Here is a 19,805-nt window from a genome sequence, read left to right on the forward strand (position 1 = left end):
GATGCTCACTACAGCATCAGTATTACGCAGTGATGAATCTGCTCTCATTTCTTGTTCATGCTCAAAGATTTGATGCATTGAAAGGGGATCTTGGCTTCCCTCTAGTGGTCATTGCATGCACCTCCAGAGGGACTCATTAAAAGTTAGAATGGATGGCAATGAACTGAGACTGAACTTTCTGTCGCTTACTAGGGATGAGCCAGCAGGGGGACCCCTCATTTGTCCGTTCAGCTGGCAGCCCGCCCAACGCGATGATGTCAGGTCGCCTGGGCCCGCCTCAGAATCCCATGATGCAACAGCACCCCCAGGGCGGCCCCATGTACCAGACAGCAGAGATGAAGGGCTGGCCACAGGGAGGCATGCCCCGAAATAAGTATGCAGTGTTTCCCCTAGAACACTTTCATTAGTGGGGGGTGGTGTGGAGGGAGGGAAGAGGGGTGCATGGGGGTAGTGGTGTTTGCACTTGACAACATGCTTTTTTTAATTCACTGTGGTAATTAATTAAAGAGATTGTGGTAGACAAGCAGTCTCGTCCCGAATGAACGTCCTCCAAGGACTGGATGTTTCATTCTTAGGAAGCCTTGGATTTATTAGCAGTAGCTACGACTGCTACAGCAAGCAACTCGCTGTTGCCGCTACTTTCGTCCATAGTATATTGACCTAGAAATTGTCCTACAACTAAATGCAAAAAATCTATTTGGGCATCCCACCCAAATAAAGTCCATGTATGGGAAACACCCAGTACGTCATCAGCACATGACACTGGAAGCAGTTTACATACCATCTGAGCTGAAAAACAGCTGTTACTACACACGTCCCAGCAGTGACCTCTCATTATAAAAATACCCTATGTGACATTTTCCCCCTTTATGTTTTTGTGTGTCACATTTCCGTACACTACGCAACTTTTAAATTCATGTGTTAACATTGCTCAATGCTGTATCGAGTAGAAGCTTCACGTTCAACATTGGAAGCTCCTACCATCTGGTCATGGGTTCTGTCCTCTCAGATAAACTACTCCACACTGCTGACCCACAGTATGCTCCCTTGTTTTACACACTGGTGCTGTGAAGCTGAAATCTGATTGCTCCTGTATTATGCATTAGGCCTCGAGCCTGAGAAGTCATTTTGATGAGCTGCAGCCAGTGACCTGATTGCTCTGTGTTGCAGTTCGTACCCCCAGCAGCAGTTTGCCCAGCAGGGGAACCCGGGCTCATACGGGGCCATGATGATGAATGGGGCCATGCCAGTCAACGGCAGCGGGGGCCATATGGGGCAGATGCCAGGGCAGATGGGCATGAATCCCATGGGTATGGGGCGGATGCCAATGGGACCTGATCAGGTATGTCTGAGAGCATTTCATTTACCTGATGGCATGGAACTAGAGTTCAATCCTGCAGCTAAGATCCAGTGCCTGACATTGCTATTGCTAATGGTCTGTGAGTGTTATAGTCAGAGAACACTATTACTGTTAGTAGTAACAGCAGGCCCTGTAGTCTTCCAGATTATAAATGGCCCTTTTTTTGAGTGAAAAAATCCTTAAAAGTCAATGTACATTTGAAGTATCCCCTGATTTTATTTTAATTTCTTACCCCTCATTATTGTGCTCTGGATTTGTTATGGTCAAGCGTATGTGTCCTCTGCACTTTCTGAATCTTTGCATCCTCTCTCCTGCAGAAGTATTGCTGAGCTGGGAGCAGAGCCGCCTGTGTGCTAGCGGAGAGTCACTGTGAACCCTGCGGAGAAGCGCATGCTCTGTGTGTGCAGGCTGCCTCTCTCTGCCCATTTTAACAGACTGAGCCCTGCTCCTCCACTCCTGGCCCAATATGTGCAGTTTCTCACCTTAAGGACAAACCCCACAGGATATAGAGTACAACGTGCTGACACGTGGTGGGTGGGGCTACTACATATGTAAATGTGAGACTGTGACACACACACACGCACACACACACATGCACATGATGTGCGGCTCTCATGTCTTCAGAGTCTATATCTAGTTTTTTGGAGGGGGGGTCTTAATCTCTTGGCTGTGTCTTTTCCCCGCTGGAGGTACCTTCACTAACCTGACTACATGGAAAATGGTTTCATCCAACACCGCGTGAAAAGGTCGCCTCATATGTAGAATGTACATCATGCAGTATTTAGCCTTTGATGTGGGAACACTCACTTTGAAATACGATGGGTTAAGGTACTACGCAAAAAGATTTTAGTTGCGGTTGCACTTTACGGAAAGGTTGATATTGGAAGGATTGTTGCAATATTTCTTGGTCATTATAGCCTTATTCAAAAATTAATGCACACAGCAAACCTTGTCATTCTTTTGTTTTTCTTTCTTTTCTAAACGGGGACCCATTTAAATTGAAAAAAGGTTATAAATGAAAAGCAGTAAGCACAGATGTCTATATTATGCAGATTTAAGCAATAATCTCTATGCTTTAGGCTGAAATTGACATGGAGCATCCTCTACTCAAAGCAAAGGTACTGCAGTATTACATGTGATGTCACACATTTTGAATTTTCCTGTCTGTGAATATGAATTGTAAATATGCTTAAAATGTATTATATGCTTTTGTAGGTCACATACCATTTTTGCACAGATTGTAAGGCTTGATATTTAAAGTATAATTTTCTTATTCTCTGTCTTGTAGGTCAATACAGCTTTTATTTCCAATATTTCAGTTTGGGAAGTAAAAGGAAGGGGGCCCTCTTTCACCAGTACTCATATTTAAGTATGTATTTCGAAAGCTGAAACAGCAAGGCCATTTTATTCTTTTAAGAAAGGCACTTTTTTATTTCTGAAATTATAATCATGAAATTGTTTTGTTTCCAGGAGGGTAGTTAAAGTGCTGAGTTGTAGTGTGAGCTTGTACTTTGAGATTGCATTTTAACATAGCAAAGACCTTTTTATAAACTTTCTCAACCATACATGTGAGACTAACAAGTAAGGCACACACAGGATATTCCCAGTCTGATGATTGTGGGGACTTCTGGTAACTGTGTATGCAGAAGGTTGCATTTAGGGACAGGCTTATTTTTGGTTTTGGATTAGCATTGTACACACCTAGTACACATCTGATAAATACTCCATTCCTTTCTGGCAATTCCAGTTTCACCCATTTGCTGTGCCCTAGTCTTCTCTAAGCTTTGTCTGTGCATTCTCACCATAATAATCTAGTTTACCACTCAAAATGGAGTTCAAATCCAAGTCCATCACCTGTCTTAAGAAGCTGTACAAATATCTGTGAGAAACCAGGGTTTGAAGGTAGGGCTATAAACACAGTCCTGTGAGAGCTTTACCTGGTTTGGGACAGACTGTGAAACATGCTTTCATTTAACTTAGCGGTGCTTATATTAGGATTCAGAAAAAGGGTTGAGATGGAGGATGTTTTTATCTATTTAATTATTCTCCTACCTTAGTCTTTAAGGTCCCTTTGGGCCTTTTTATTTTCATTTAATTTTGATTTGCCTTTCTTTACACTTGATACTCTGAGAGGTCTACCTTGTAAGACATGCGGAATCCAAAGATTTTTTTTTTTCCCCTGTGTTTCAAATAGTTTCTGGTGTTGATGGTCTACATGCATTTCTGCATGTGTACGTTAGGGTACACACGCAGATGCATATGAATATATATTATATTATTTTGTATATTGTATGATACAGTGTAGAATTAATCTGTTTTTCGGTCTGCAATGCTCATGCTTATTTTGCTCATTGTCTTCAAATAAATGGCCAGTGAACAGCCTCTGGCAGTGTTGCAGGGGAAGAGGGTGTTTTAGAGACTCTTTGCTGGTGAACCCTATGTCTGTTTATCAAAAGTTGCAGTGAAATTTAAACTCATTGAGAAAGCAAGACTAAACGTTAACCCATCTATTAGAATGACACCAGAATTGCAAGTGTTAAAAGACAATTGCTGTCTTTTTAATTTCATAGGATTTTTTTTTTTTTTTGAAGTAACAGTAAGGACTGGGTTTGCTTCTTCAAAAAATGAAGCTGAGTGGATTTTTTAATAATTATTCTTAATGAAGTAAATTCAAAAGATAGAAATGCATACAAAAAATACAGCAGGACATCTGTCTATGCTCCGCTTTTAATGATTGAAAAAATAAAAAAATCCTCCTTGCTCTGTACTCTTTGTTAAACGAAAAAGAGAAAAAGTAACATTAAAATTATGCCGTCATAATTTCAGGATGTAAATTACTGTTGCATTTTTTTCTTACTTGTTTCTTGATGTTAATATTGATGTAAATACAAATTTCTATTTAAAATGCTTTGTACTGTGATTTTTGTGTAATTGTATTATGTACCTGTACACTGTGCATTATTTCTACACACTAGTTTTGAAATGTAACACATAAAACTTTAGATACAAGGTAACCCTGTAAGGATACTTATACATTCAGTACCACCTGAAATGTGGTAGCACTGCATATGCAGACAACATTATGAAATCTTTTATAAAATTGAATCAGATACCGTGTAATAAGGCAATAGATCCATAATGTTTTTAACAATTACTCTTAAGTGTACTGTCTAACCAAATCCAAGAAAAGAGAAGCATTCTTGTCATTCTACTACATAAGCAAGGTGATTTTAGCACTTAACCTGTTTTTTTTTTTTTTTTTTTTTAGGATTTCTGGATCTCAACATGGTCTCTTTATGCACTGTTGTGGGTGATGGGTGGAGGAGGAAAGCCCAACATTTAGACTGTGGGGTAATTTGATAAGTGAAGTAGAATCAGAGGAACTTCGTCCATAATTACACTTCAGCTTGCACACGATTTCTATGGTACCTCACAGCCTTGTTGGCAAGAATATCCGACGAAACCGCACAAATTTGTTATGCTTATCCAGTTTTATTCCTCCAAACATCTAGCTTTATGCAAGGTAACTCTCATAACCCAACTCCACCGAGGGATTTTAATATTTTATGTACGGCTACCTCCTTGAACCACTTGAAAAGGGATACATACCCGACACAATGTATATTTATTAAACCATCAGACAAGCTACACTAACTATATACACGTGCGACTTCATACAAACTAATACGTAAATTCGGATCTATCATACAGGGCAGCAAGAAAGACTACTACGCCCTCTAACGAGGGCGTCGGGATCGATGTCGTGCCACATTCGATTGGTGAAATACCTGGTTAGATTTATGGCTAGGTAAGTACTATCGGCTGTTAGTAGACCGATATCTTGTCATTTTCTCTACCCCTTTTTTCTGGTTATTTTCCGCAATTTTGAGAACCATCCTGGATTACTGTACCACACTGTAGCATATTAATTCGTAACCTACCGTAAGGAATGGCTAGATTGGTCACCGGTAAACCTTGAACAGAAAGCGGTTGTTATGATGAACTGTGTGACATCACTTCCTTAACTCCTCCCATTGCTGCAAATGTTTCACACCGGTAATGATGTCAGATCCCGGAGAGAGTTAAGAAACGTGGCCTTAGGAAAACGGGGCACGGAAGAAGAGTGCTAAAGGAGTCGTGTCTGGTATTTTAAAAGACAGATATTGTGTAACCTTACACGTTTTTCCACACAGTTTATTGATACCTGGTTATTACTCGCAAAAATGGCCGATGTCGACCAAGGATCGGCATTACCCACTGAAACAACTTCTCCGGGTTTGGATAGCCTCAATAATGATACTGTCTCCAACGGTACCGACTCCATCAACGCTACTGTTACCAAGTTTGTTTCTACACCTGAAGGCACGGCACTTGCATATGGTAGCCTTGTTTTCATGGCTCTGTTGCCTATCTTCTTCGGTGCCCTGCGGTCCGTCAGCTGCTCCAAGAGCAAGGTAACGTTAACTGAGCAAGCGAATGCTAACGAGCTATTATTAGGAAAGTGTAACGTTAGCTTGCGAAAACAAGAGTATCACAACGTCCATGGTTTACAGGCTAAATTAAATGTGATTCTCTTTGAATTCGGTGTATTTAATAATTTTGTACCTAGCTAGCTAGTGAAAAAAAACTATTATTAAACCAATCAATGGATGCATCATTGTGGAGCGTTTAACGTTAGACTATAGACTACTGTAGATTGAAAGAAAAATACCGTTAGCCTTAACAAGGCTAGCTAGCTAGTGGTGCTGTAGCTAACTATCAGTCCGCAAGCCAAGTGCGATCTGGCTGGCTTGCTACCTACGTTAACTGTTTCAGGCCTCATCCAACAATGAACTGGATAGCTATCCTATCGCTGTGTTGCCGCCGGTACTTAGGACCGTTGAAACTAATAGTATGCATATTTTCAAATGGCTGATACTTTCTTGATCGTTGTAATTGTTGCCAGTTATCGAGCTTGTATAAATCGAACTAGCAAACTAAAACGCGTATGACAGAGATGAGACAAATGGGTGCAGTTGACTAGGATACTAGCAAACTAGCCAATGAAGTGTCGATAAAGGAAACGTCATCATTCGCTGGCTGTCAAGTCCCCTAGGCCTTCTTAATACTTAATTATTAAATATCGTTCAGCTGTAACATCTCACCTAGTTTCACTATGTGTAAATTAGCTATTACCCCAAACTTCTTGTGGAATTGTGTCTTGGAGTACGTGATCTAAAACTGGACTTAAAATCTGGGAATGGTTTCCAAGCCAAGGTAAAGATGGGAATTTGAAGGCTTGAATTCGCATCTCGTTGTCTGAAACGTTGTCTGCGTGGTGGACTAATAAGGGTTAAGTTGCATTATAACTTTACTGTTCTCCTAAAATAAAGTTAAATACATGAAGCAAAACTTTGCTACATCTGACATAACACACCATTTACTTGTATTTATGATGTGCACGAGGTTTGTGGTAAATGCATGGTTTGTGGGGGTTGTGATGCATTGACAGTGGCAATTGGCACTTGGCTTTGGGGCTGGTGAAAATTAACACTCAGTTTTAAATGCACTTCTTTCGCAGCCTTGAAGTGTTTCTGGTGCTTTTGGTGTCCAGCACTTTAACGCATGGGGCTGGTTCGTGGGAATGCCTGTTGTAGTGTTCTAAATGTCTTTGTATACTTATTCCATAGGTTGCTGCAGAAAATGATAACGGTTTTCGGTCCAGAGTGAGTATTAGTAATGATAGCACACAATCAAGTTATTTCACTTATGGATATCTATTTTTGCAGTTGTTGGAAATTTATCACTAATGTTCGTTAAACCGCATAGGACTTCCTTCATTTGGCTGTGCACATGTTTTGTTGATCAGACCAGTCTGGCTCAGCACTATCTGTGAGGGGTGACAGCCATTAACACTCAGTGGCTGTATCGGGAAGTGTCCCTGAAGTATTTTGTCCATATGAACTCACTTCAGCCCTTACTCTGACTTTGAAGGAAATATAGAACTGGATTTTTACAAATTTCCCCATAGGGAAATTTTCCTGGTGTAGGAAAATTTGCTTCTGGGAAATAAAACTCCAGATGATGGACCCTGACAAGGTAGTATAGCGTATTTACATTACATTACATTATAGGCATTTCTGGAGACCTGTGAATTCTTTGCAGTACAAGATGAGCTACGGCACACAGGATTTGGTCCTTTCTTGTATTTGCTCAGAGCCTGAGTGTAGGAAACTAAATAAATGCTACAATAGGCACCAAAAGCTCTTTCTTTGTCCTTATTCTCACAGTCCTGGGTAAAGGGTTCAGTTCAAACTTTGTCCATAGCCACTTCACATTTATCCCTAAAACCGATGTAATTACAGAAGAGAAGGCAAAGTGGTCCTGCTGCTTTTCATATTTGGCTAAAATCAGTGTGATCGTACATATATCTACAGGTATACCATTAGTGTTATCATTATTCAATATTTTAGATAATGAATGGTCATAGCTGTCTGTAACACCCCCCACCCACCCATACACGCATATTTTAACTCCAATTTTGAATGGCTAGTCACAGCTATGCTCTTTTCTTTTGGAAGAGTATCCCAGTTGTGCATATAACCTCCGAAACAGAGGCGTTCTTTTCCACTCTGCCAGCAGAGCTGTGCAGCCACTGCAGTAAAAGACTGCGCAGCTGGTGCAGGCAGACTGCAGGGGCTCAAACCAATGAAGCAGACTGCTAGTGTGTGACAAAATGGGGGGCCCCCCAGCTGCTCAAATACTCACTCCTGGCTGGTTATCTACTTCCGGCTGCAGAACGTTGGCATCCCAGCTTTGATGCAGGTGGAAGGCTGCCACAACTACACAAGTGCCTCAGCTGGCTGTGCTTCCTCGAAGCCCGGGTCTTGTATCTATTCTGCCACAAGCGTTTCCTTCACACAGAAATTCAGATTATTTGCATGTTACACAATCATGCTTTCTGATCAGCTTAGCAGTTCCGCATGTCACTGCCTGTATGGCCAAAATGCTTAGCGTGTAGCTCTCAGCATTTAGAATTGGCTGCAGAGGGTTGCAAAATAGGACATCAGGATAGTCAGTAGAGACAGGTGAGTAGGATATTTGGGAAGGTTCAACACCAGTTGTTCAGCCGACACTGGTGTTTGCAGTCATCCAGACTGGACAGTACCATAGCTTGGACCAACACTTGGGTTGTGGAGGTGTTCAGAAGCAGTTCTGTTCCTTACGCATATGATAGGACTTGTGTATCATGCTTTGATGGTCTGGCAAGCCGGTCTGGAAAAATGAATGAGAGATTGAAGCTCTGGACAGGACTAGGACAACTGTGTTCTCTGATCTTTGTGAAAGACAGATTGTCACTGTGAGTGATGCTGAGATTCTTGCCTTGCAGTTAACCAGGGTTACTGAGAGGTCCTAGAGAGTGCTTAGCTGGCAGGTAGAGCCGGGGTTCATTCCAGTTGCTTATTTTCACTCCTCGCTCCTTAGCTCCACCCAACGGAGGACACAAAAAAGAGATGCAAGGATGAGACCCAAGTACCCTTTACTGGATTGGAATGTCTTTAAAGATGGCAGACCTCGATCAATTTTCAGGTCACGCGAGGACCAAGGAGACGTGGACATGAGGCAGCACTTCACGTGCCATAGTATAAATGTGGCTCCCCCAGTTATCTATAATAGATATTTTGGTGTTTGTGTGTCACAGTGCCTGTTCAAGGTGAGCTAAATAAGGTCAGGCCAAAATTACATCAGGCGGTATTACAGTCCAGTCCCAATGCTGAGGAAAAGGCTATGTGCCTTCTAAGTGCTTGTCTGTTATCTTTGGAAGAGAAACTCCTCAATGTGCCCATGCACCACCCATCACCTATTATTTTGACCTATTTTATGAAAGCTTTCTAATTTTCTTTGCAAACCTTGTGGGATTACCTTCAGCATGTGACATGCGGCGTTTCACTCTCCAATTACAGAGACAAAGAATTGGAAATTTAGTTCCCAAAAATAGAGCCGCATGCGCAAAAGAGGAAGAAATTGATTTTTACTGTATAAAAACGAAGGCTGTAAGCCCTCATGTTCAGCAGTATTAGATGCATGTAAATGAACAAGCTGGAGAAAAGCCACTTTGTAAGAATGGCTTTTTCCTGAGTACAGATGCACTGTGCTTCCCAGGCTTCGATTTGCCCAAATTTAGTGTAGTTGGCTTTTCCATATGTGAGACTGCAAAGGACAATGTACTAATGTGCTCATACATATCTAGAGGTATGCCGTTATTGTTATCTTTATCAAATATTTTAGATAATGAATGGTCATAGCTGTCTGTAACACCCCCACCCACCCATACACGCATAGTTTTTCGTATTTTCCCAGTTCTACATATAACCTACAAAACACAGGCCTTCTTTTTCTTTTTTTTTCTTTTTTTTGCATTTTTATAGACCGCAAGGTTTGGTGCAAGAATTTTGCACATGGGCCTGCAGCTGATCACAGTGGGAGTTCAGTATTGGAATATCAAGTGTAAGAGTACCTTAAAAGGAATTGAGTACGTAAAGCATTATCTGATGGGGTGTACTGCCTTCATAGCTTTGCTATGAAAGATTGGGATTGTGGGAACTTTGTCTGATGTTTGCTTGAAGGATGGGCACGTGTCGCTTTTAAAGCCTGCTTCCTGTTTGTCCTGATAGACAGACTTTTGCTCTTCCTTCCCAGAATTCCTCGGACATGCCAGAGACCATCACGAGCCGAGATGCTGCCCGGTTCCCCATAATTGCCAGCTGCACCCTGTTTGGATTGTATCTCTTCTTCAAAGTGAGTTACTTTGCCTCTTCAAGCCCTGCGGTTAGGTGCATGTTTGAGTTCAAGCACCTCCGTTCCCCATTTTTAGCAGTATACATAATAATGGATTAGTGGGTGACCCTTCTTTCCTGAATATTGTGGAAGATTCTGTTCAATTTCATTGTTTGAAAAAATACATGTGGGTGTTCATACTAGCATGGAGTTCTCACTTTTAACTTTACTTTTCTGTTCTTTTTTCATTACAGATATTTTCTCAAGAATACATCAACTTGCTGCTATCAATGTATTTCTTTGTGCTGGGGATCTTGGCTCTGTCTCACACCATAAGGTACAAGAAAGTTTTCATTTTTTTGCCTCTTCATAAGAGTGTTATTGTCAGACTGTAAAGATTGGCTGGGTCCACTTCCCCTGAGCTGTCCTCTTCTTTTTTTGTTTCAGTCCTTTTATGAACAGAGCATTTCCTGCCAACCTTCCCAACAAGCAGTACCAACTGTTGTTCACCCAGGATGCCGGGGAGACCAAGGAAGGTGAGGCTGGCTACTAGCAGTTGCCTGAATAATATGCAGATCTCTTTTCCTGGCCTGTGGTTCAGTAAGAGGAGCAGTGCCCTCTTACCTGAAATCTATTATCCAACCCAGCCTGTCCGCCAGGCTGCTCCACTGTCCCTTCCTAAAGGGGCCCTCCTGTCCATCACAAGCTCTTCTCTCTCATAGCCCCCAGTGGTGGAATGAGCTCCCCGCTGCAATCAGGACTGCAGAGTCACGGTTCATCTCCTGCTGAAGACTGAAAGTGCACCCATTTAAAGCCCACCTTGGCTCGCGAAATCAGAACTCTGAACACTTTGCATGAGTTCAGTTGCCGGACCTATGCTAAACCAAACACTATATCCCCTAACCTAGCCTGTTTCCTTCCTAATAATACTACACACTCTTTGCTGCATGGCACCTAATTTTATGTTGTAAGATTATGTATTGACAGCTACTATTGTTTGTGACACTGATGACTTAACATCAGTGCTGCTCATTGCCTAAACCTGTGTGTGTGCTTTTATGTAAGGCACTCTGGGTAAGAGTATCTGCAAAATGTCTAAATGTAAATGTGCATGTCAGTCTGTAATTCCTTCTTCCTCACTGCATCCTTTCCATTTTGTTGTTAAAATTTTTTGTGGGACGATGAGGTGGAAAAAGAGCCATTTCTCACTTTCCTGATTTCATCTTGCAGACAGGGTTATTTCCATGGTCCTGACAGTGCATGAGCACTGAACATGGTACGATGGCGCTGTACAGAGCCTTTCTTACAGCCCTGTTCCTGTTCCCCACAGAAATCGTCAACTACGAGTTTGACACCAAAGACCTGGTGTGCCTTGTTATGAGTAGCGTGGTGGGAGTTTGGTACATCCTCAAGAAGGTAAATTACAAATGTGGTTTTTCCCACTGACTCACTGAGTGAGAATACACACATACTTGTGCATCTCAACTACGGAACTATCCAGAAATATTTCTGTGATTTGCCTTTATACTGTATACAATTTAATGGGACAATTGGTTACACTTTGGGGAAAGAATGCTAGACATTTGGTTTTATTTCATTTTTGTTGTTGTTTTTAAGCCCTGTTAACCTCTTCAGCTTAGTAGAAATGAGTTTTTAGTGGGAAAGGAGTGCATACTGGAATGACTGCATCACTCTGATGAAACTGTACACACAGTCTAAGGGGACCCAGCCCACTCTGACCCCACTGTGTGAAGGGGAGTCAAAGCAATACTTGATAAGGTTCACTGCATACACACAGCCTGTAATCTTCTAAATCCTGTGCAGTAATCCTCGATGTGTTTGTGTGGCAGCACTGGATCGCCAACAATCTGTTTGGCCTGGCGTTCGCTCTGAACGGCGTAGAGCTGCTGCACCTCAACAACGTGAGCACCGGCTGCATCCTGCTCGGCGGCCTGTTCGTCTACGACGTCTTCTGGGTGAGTCCGCTCCGGAGGGCGTGCGCTCTGACCCGCGGCCTGGCCAAAGGTGTCCAGTTACTCACCCTGTGAGCCTGGGCTGCATTAAAGCACCACTCACTAGCCAATAGCAAGTGGTACACTGGCTGCTGATGAAAGCTTTTTTTTTTTTTTTTTTTTTTTAAACTAAGCATTAATGTTTATGGCTCAACTCCACAGCACATTTGAGTGTGATTTTAATTGCACAGGAAGTGCTGCTCACGGATTTAAGGATGAGCATGTAAGAATATGTCATTAAATATTTCACATCACGAGTACCGTTTTCTTGTGTTCTTTTTAATTAATCTGGTCGAATTAGCTCATATGCTTATAATGTTACAGGAAATATCTTGGATCGACTGGTTTATCCTGTAACTTACTGACCTTTAAGGGTAAACAAGCTTTTCTGTTGCAGGTTTTTGGCACCAATGTCATGGTAACAGTGGCCAAGTCATTTGAAGCACCGATAAAATGTAAGTAATGAAACCGATATTTTCATTGTCAGCAAAGCTAATGCAAACACTGCACTGCATATTGACAATGGCACATTTTCATCCAAATTTGACATTTGGCTGGATTCCCCACATCTGTCCCCCACTGCTGCCATCTCCGAAGATGTTTTCATATCCTAAAAGGCTGTTCTTTGTTTTCATTGTCAGCATATTGAAAAAATGAAATGGGTGTGGAAAAGTTCACAGGCTTTCCCTGAAGAGGTTTGCTGAGCTTTCACAGCTGAAATGAGCACGTGCAGAAGGGAGTTAGTTAGGGCATAAAGTGATTGTGGTGGGCTGAGAGAGATTAGTTCAGTGTGGTAGTTATGACCAGTTGCGTTTACACTGTGACATGATGGCCTCTGTTTAAAGAGCAGGCCCTGCTCCATTACACCACATTTACTCTTAGCCCTTTGGACTCATGCAGTGGATGTACACTGCACACTAACTCACCTCAGACACAGCTACCGGAGAACATGACATGAACATGATGATAAAAGAACTTTACGCACATACAGACTGGCCCTGCAAATCCTTATCTGCTAGAGCAGTTTCCTGCAAACCTGATTTAGAACTTTTTTTTTTTTTTTTGCTTTCACAATTTTCTTTTTTGGCTTAATGATCATTTAGTTGTTTGCAATTTATAAAGATTTCCACCAGGTTGCCAGATAATCAGTATCAAACTTCACCTTGTCTTATTTTTTTTTTTTAGTTTGTTTCTGTGAAGTGCAGTGTAATGAAGAACGCAAGTGTAACAGTGGCTTCCTCTAGGGTAATCATGTTCTGGCAGAATGTTTAAGCAAGCAGAACTGCTGTCTAAAACTGCTACCTCATGATTACATTTACAGGACTAATTTGGCTTTTTAAGTTATCCTTTAGCAGCATCAGGTCGCTTGTAGAAACAAAACAAACATCTCTCCATTTTTAAGTTTAGCAGTTGCTGCACTCTGAGGTGGTCTGCCATGGCCAACACTGTTGTTTGCAGCCTTTGTTTTCATGCCTGTTCCTGTTAGTTGGCATCTGACCACTGAGCTCAGTCTACAAACTGTTCTGGACTGTGTGTACTGCCCATCTGTGCTTTTACATTGGTCTTTTTGTCTGAATCTGTCATTACAATTTATATCAATATTATAGGCAAAGATTAGTGTATATGTATTTGTTTTTATAAAAACTTTATTTTAAACTCATGAACACACATGAACAGTGCAATTATCATAATGAATAATGAGCTAAGAAAATTGCAATTACAAATTCTGCTTTAACAAAGTTGTCTTGTCTGTTGATCTGTTTTATTTGTAAGCAGTATTTACTGCTATTTGTATACAGTATTTATATATATTGTTGTTGTATAATATGTAATGTTATCATGTGTCCCTTGTGTTAAGGCAGAGAGAGCACAAGTATTTCATTGTATTTTTAATACACATGACAATAAAGTTGAATTGAACTTGAACTTACCTGTGACCCCCCCTGTCTCTCCTCTCTCCTTCCGTCTCAGTGGTGTTCCCCCAGGACCTGCTGGAGAGGGGACTGGGGGCCAGTAACTTCGCCATGCTGGGCTTGGGTGACATCGTCATTCCAGGCAAGTCCACGCCATAATTGAGATGTTTGATATTTACCCGGGTCAGCCGGATAATTCCTTAATCTCCTTCTGTGAAACCCCCCCCCAGGACTGGAGTAGTTCTCCCCTAGTTTAATCTCACGTTGGTCAAACAACATTTTGGCTGTTTGGCAATTCCACCAGAGGGTGCTATGATACTTTATTTTCTCTTTAAATCCTGTACAGTAAATAATTGATGTTAACCTTTGGTTCTGTGTGTTATGGTTTGTGTAATTGCTGCTGTTAAGATCGTATCAGGGCGTCTATTATAATGTGTTTTGTTTCCAGGTATCTTCATTGCATTGCTGCTGCGCTTTGATGTCAGGTGAGGAGCGTGCTGTTTGAGTAATTCTACTGCTCTAAATACAGAAACGTCCTTCTGTGCAACAGTTCAATGTGCATTACGTTTGAACTGTTCTCTCTGCCCTTGGCCCTCAGTCTGAAGAAGAATACAAGGACCTATTTCTACACCAGCTTCTTGGCCTATATCTTTGGCCTGGGCCTCACCATCTTTGTCATGCACACCTTCAAGCATGCTCAGGTGAGTGTGCACAGTGCTCAGACACAGTGCTGACCTGGCCCCACACTGACGTTTCCATTATTTTCCTCCCTCAATCCTCATTGGTTATCTCTGTCTTCCTTCCCAGCCTGCCTTGCTGTACCTGGTCCCAGTATGCATCGGATTTCCTGTTCTCGTTGCACTGTTTAAAGGAGAACTGACTGAAATGTTCAGGTAAATTATTTGTCTTTTCACCCCCCCCCCCCCCCCCCCCCACACCCCTGCCATCCCAACAATTTCACTGGCATCCATGTCTTTTGAACACACCAATTCAACAACATCTTCTCATCTCAAAAAGGAAAACTCCAATTATAGCCCCATGTGAGAAATCACGGTTCAGTCCCTGGCCTGTACAGTTGGTTCTCAGAGTTTGAAAAGAAAAACGTGCGGTAGTTACTATATAGTGTCTATGGAGGCTAGCTTAGCATGTAGTTATCTTGGTAATAAAAGTTAGCTACTCGTTCTGGAGACAGTGTATTGCCAGGTGGCAATACAATGCATGAAATCTGTGTCATGGCCTTGAACTCTGTCTGCTCTACATCTTTTTACACAATCGTTCGGCTCCAGCAGTTCTTCATCTCCCAGCAGTCTCTTCCTCACGTGCATACACCCACGCGTCGTTTTTCCTCGTCCCTCTGCGTTCGTTCGTCTCTGTTTCCCCCTGCCCCCGCCCCCTCTCTCCCCCTGCCCCCGCCCCCTCTCCTCACCCGGGGTGAAGGCAGGACAGCCCCCCCCGCAGTCTCTGTCCTTGGCCCTTACTTGCGTGGGTGCACACGGCTGCTGGTCTGGCCCTTCACACGCAGGGTCAGGTGTGTGTGACCGGCGCGCTGAGTGAGTCATAACAGGGCCGTGAGCGCGGCTCGCTGCAGCGCGCCCAGCGTCGCGCCGGGGCCCAGATGGCGGGCGGCGCGGTCGGGCACAGACCCAGCCGGATGTGTTCCCCCGGGCCCTCGCTTCCCCGCCCGGGAACGTGTCTGCCGATAATCGCCGTGGCAGCCCCGAGGCGCCGTCCTTGGAGACGGCACCTGGTGGTCTGCAGTCACCTGACCTCTCCCCGGGACTGTGCTGTCGCTGCCGGGGGGGGGGGGGCTGCGTTCTTCACTCATCTTCCTCTGATTTCATTCTGCTTTTCCTCCTGTTTCTGAACTCCCAAACTGACCATTAGAGTGTGCTGCTTGTGACATGGGGCTATTTTAAGTTTACCCACTTAACAGCATTGGTACTCGTTAGAGGGGGAAAATAAACTGCTAGCTGTTAGATAAGGAGTAGCGATGCTCTTATAAATGTGGCTTTAGCTTTGGTTTTTAAATTTGCTTGAGCATGACATAAACAAACGAAACAAAAACAACATGCATTAGACAGAGCATTGGCTAGTCTAATTGGGGCCATCTTTAAAAACTCTTTTCTTTCCTTCTTTCTTTTTCTCCCCCTCTCTCACTTGCTCTTCCCTCTCCCTTGCTCTCTCTCTCTCTCTCTTCCTTGCTCTCTCTCTGTCTCTCTTCTGCTTGTGTTTTGTCTGGTGTTTATCGTCTCTGGCTTCCCCGACCTCAGCTATGAGTCTTCGGACGAGATCTTGCCCCACACCCCCCGGCTCACGCACTTCCCCACCGTCTCCGGCTCTCCCGCCAGTCTCGCTAATTCTATGCAGCAGTCGACCTGCTCCCCCCGCCGGCGCCGCCACACCCCCACATCCCTGTAGAGGGGCGGAGTCTCGGCTGGCAGGTACACCCCCCCTTACCTCGCCTACCACCCTGCGTGTGCTGGGTTGACTTACTACAGCAGGCCTCTGTGGCCTATCCAAACTAGGGAGTTTAAAATGGTACCTGATTGGCTTTCACAAAGCAGTGTCCCCCCCCCCGTTTGGGACATTCTAGAAGTGCTCGTTGTCCCCTGGCAGTGTGGTAGCGAGGAGTCTTGGGGGGGAGGGGGGGGAGTGTGGAGTTCAGTGGTACTGCTGTAGTCTGATCAGTCCACACGCCCCCTGCCCCAGTTCCCCTTCTTTAGCCGTTTCCCCAGTGCGTCCCCACGCCGCCTGTGCTGCCTCCATGAGCTTCTGTGCCCCCGCTCACGCCCTCGCTGTTTCAGTCGCGCGCACAGTGACTGCCCCCTGTGGCCGCCAAGCGACTAATCCATCCTTCGTTTCATTTGCATCCCTTCACAGCCTTCTTATCAGCTCTTGCAAGTTGTGTTTTTGGGGAATTTAAAATGCCTTCTTCCCTCTGCTTTGCTGTTTGGGAGCCAGCAGGCAGCAGCACGCCTGCACTGCATGGCTCTCTGGGCCCTCCTGCAGCCACACTTTCACAGGCCTGTGAGAGAAAAGAGTCCTCGAGGCCTCCGCTCTCTCTCAGCTGTGCGGTTTCCGTAGGAACAGGCCTGCGGAAAGCTCATCGCATATCCCCGCCCACTCCGCTTTGTCATATTGTTGTCTTATGAGGTGACCGGGCGGGGGTGAAATACGTTTGGATGTCGTCTGCATAGTGCAAGCGCTTGCTTGTCTTAAGCGGAGGGAATTCATGAGCTTGCCGCACCACGGTCTTTGTTGTCAATCATTCGCTCATTGCACCTCCTCTTCACCTCCGTTAAGGTACGAGGAGGCTTCCCCTGAATCCGACCCAGCACAGAAGGAGGAGACCGAGACAGAGAAGAAGGAGAAGTAACGACAGCCATACCCCACACATTTCTACATTTCATGAGCCCTGCCACATTCTGTACCCACCAGAAGGTGGCGCTAATGTTGCCGATGTATTGTGTTGTACTTTGGAAATGGCTGATACATTAAATAACTTTTCGACATTGGATATTTTGTAGCATATAAGTGGTTTGTTTAAGAAGGTACAACAGCATATTCGGTGCCAATGTATTCCTTTTTGTTTTTTTGTTTTTTTTTGTCTTTTTTTCTTTATCCAGTTTGCCTTCTGCATTCTCATAGGCTAATTTTTAAAAAAGGAACTCCTTTTTAAAGGCCAGAATTTTAAAAATTATGACAAAGATGAGAAGACTTCTTAGAATGAAGAGAGAAATAACGCACTCACCTTGTGGACCAAAGAATTCCAAGAATGTGCATGACCTTAGTTGTTGATTAGAATGAACTTTTGGCTTTGAAAATGATCTGCAGCAAAACTTGATACTTTTTCTTTTTCCATAAAGTATTTGTGATATCAAAGGTGCAATTCTAGCACTTTCAAAGGGACATGCACAATTATTAATGTGTACAGTATGTATGTAGGTGTGGGTGTGTGTGAGTATTATATATTATGTAGTGTGTCTGTGTTTATACTATCTGCATTTTATCTGGAACTGCCGTTCTTTTTTTGGCATAACTGGTAGGGAATATGTTTATCCATATTTACTTCATTTCACATGTCATTATTGTTGTCACCATTATTATAGCATAAGGAGAGGGTTGGGGGGACCTGGAATTTGGAATACACCTTCATTCAGGTTACTGCAAGGTATGTTATAGCATATCTTTCAGTAAACTGCAAGGTATGTTATTTAAATTTCTGCATTATGTTTTAAAAAATAAAATAGAAAATTTTAAGTGGGCCATTTGAGAGCCACTTTAGTCCAGTCAGAGGTCATTATTTTATTTTTCACTTCTGGAGGGAGACATTTGTAATAGAAAATGTGTAGATTCACGTTTGGACTCATGTCTTTTAAACTTTAAAATGAATACATTTTTTAAAATGGTCATTCTCAGTGCTTAAAGCTAACATTAAAATAATTAGTTTTAGCTATTTGAAATGCGAGTCAGCTGTTTTTAGTTAGTGTTTTGGCATTCATATCCCCATAACATGTTTTGGGTCAGCCTTCTCTGTACAGTTTTAAGCTGTGACTTTACAAATGTGGATAATTAGCATTGTTTCTGTTCAGGTGTGCACGAAGCCTCACTGATACAGGTGTGATAAAATCAGGGGGTGGGTGCACACAAAGCCCCTCCCTCTTCACACTGCAACAGGAAACAAATGTGCTACCTAAACATTATTCGGACCCAAAGTCTCTGAAATTTCTTCTCTCCTCAAAATAACTATTAATGCTGTACGGTTTTCACGAAAGGAGGACAATTTTCAAATGGCGCCTCTCTTGCTCTTTCTAATTAACATTTTGTTTCAAGTTGAATTTTTAAGATTCTGGCCTTTGGGGAATGGAGCTGGGCAAAATTGGGTTTGGGGTTTATGGGGTGGGAGAGGTGGAGTGGGGTCATTTAAGGTCTGGGATGGTGTATAATTTAATGGTTTTGTATTGTAATTTGTAAAGCTCAAGTCCATGCTTTGCTTGGTGAAAAATTGAAGTATCATCATTCACCATCTATATATTTTTTCTCCTATTGTATAAATGCAAGTTGAGGCAAGCTTCTTTGTTGAGGAGCGGATCCTTTTTGCAATAAATTGTGGTGTACACCACTGTAGAAGACGCATAAACCTGCTGTGTGCGATTCAGTCTTTCTGTCTGTGAGCACGTTGATGACATCACTTCCAAGGGGATGATGGGTAATGGCACATCCTGCACAATTTTCTGAAATGGCCAAGAAAAAAAAATGCATTCAGCTCAGGAGATTGTTGAAACTGTTATTTGTTTTTACTATGGTTAATAAAAAAATCTGTATGTAGCTATGCCTGCACCATAGAAGTATAGAATGTGACAATTATGATTATGAGACTTTCTGGAATTTGCATAAGTGATTTTTGTGAGAGGGTGAACTATGAATGCTACAGATTTCTCCACAATGATCCAGGGCTTTTTCCTTTATTTTATTGTAAGTAGGCCAGATGTGCTCTGCTTCCCTCCCCCTCGGTGTTATATGGATTCACACAGCATGGTGTTGAGACGGCTTGCAGAGCGCTGAGCGCGAGAGCACCGCGCGTCTCCACACTTCCGCCTGACTTTGCCGTGGCAGGTTTTGTTTTGTTGCTGCGTCCCTTTTTGTTGCGTTCCCCATTTAGGCCCGTACGTGTGTGATTTCCCCTTGTGTGCGTTCTTCCTCGCTGGGGCTGAGTGGTCCTGAAGACGGCGGCGGAGAAAGCGTTTCATCCCGTCTGCCAGA

At 43.1% G+C, this 19,805-nt stretch overlaps 2 protein-coding genes across 5 annotated transcripts in view; both read left to right on the forward strand.

The window, feature by feature from the left end:
• LOC118207274 (nuclear receptor coactivator 3-like) overlaps positions 1-4,265 on the forward strand; it is a 61,019-nt gene extending 56,754 nt beyond the window's left edge. Inside the window, exons 22-24 of the mRNA XM_035380661.1 lie at positions 193-373; positions 1,171-1,342; positions 1,678-4,265. Of these exons, the coding sequence (XP_035236552.1) occupies positions 193-373; positions 1,171-1,342; positions 1,678-1,689 (365 nt within the window). The 3' untranslated portion in view covers positions 1,690-4,265. The remainder of the gene's footprint in view (positions 1-192; positions 374-1,170; positions 1,343-1,677) is intronic.
• Positions 4,266-5,395: 1,130 nt separating this feature from the next.
• Positions 5,396-19,182, forward strand: hm13 (histocompatibility (minor) 13). Of its 4 annotated transcripts, XM_035380656.1 has the most exons (14): positions 5,396-5,814; positions 7,030-7,065; positions 10,040-10,138; positions 10,372-10,454; positions 10,565-10,653; positions 11,448-11,533; positions 11,968-12,093; positions 12,527-12,584; positions 14,101-14,184; positions 14,491-14,527; positions 14,641-14,743; positions 14,850-14,935; positions 16,313-16,483; positions 17,346-19,182. In XM_035380656.1, exons 1-13 carry the CDS (start codon positions 5,584-5,586, stop codon positions 16,458-16,460), a joined length of 1,266 nt encoding a protein of 421 aa, XP_035236547.1. In that variant the 5' UTR covers positions 5,396-5,583; the 3' UTR covers positions 16,461-16,483; positions 17,346-19,182. The 4 variants fall into 4 exon arrangements, with proteins under 4 accessions (XP_035236547.1, XP_035236550.1, XP_035236549.1 ...); XM_035380659.1 differs by lacking the exon at positions 16,313-16,483 and having other exon boundaries at positions 5,399-5,814; XM_035380658.1 differs by lacking the exon at positions 7,030-7,065 and having other exon boundaries at positions 5,399-5,814.
• Positions 19,183-19,805: the final 623 nt, after the last annotated feature.

The sequence above is a fragment of the Anguilla anguilla genome, chromosome 11, assembly GCF_013347855.1.
Source record: "Anguilla anguilla isolate fAngAng1 chromosome 11, fAngAng1.pri, whole genome shotgun sequence".
NCBI classification, from domain to species: domain Eukaryota; kingdom Metazoa; phylum Chordata; class Actinopteri; order Anguilliformes; family Anguillidae; genus Anguilla; species Anguilla anguilla.

Coding starts and splice junctions, on each gene's coding strand:
- hm13 (XM_035380656.1), top strand. CDS start 5,584: ATGGCCGATGTCGACCAAGGATCGGCATTACCCACTGAAACAACTTCT. Junction 12,585..14,100: donor ATTTGAAGCACCGATAAAAT/GTAAGTAATGAA, acceptor CTTCCGTCTCAG/TGGTGTTCCCCCAGGACCTG. Junction 14,185..14,490: donor GGGTGACATCGTCATTCCAG/GCAAGTCCACGC, acceptor TTTTGTTTCCAG/GTATCTTCATTGCATTGCTG.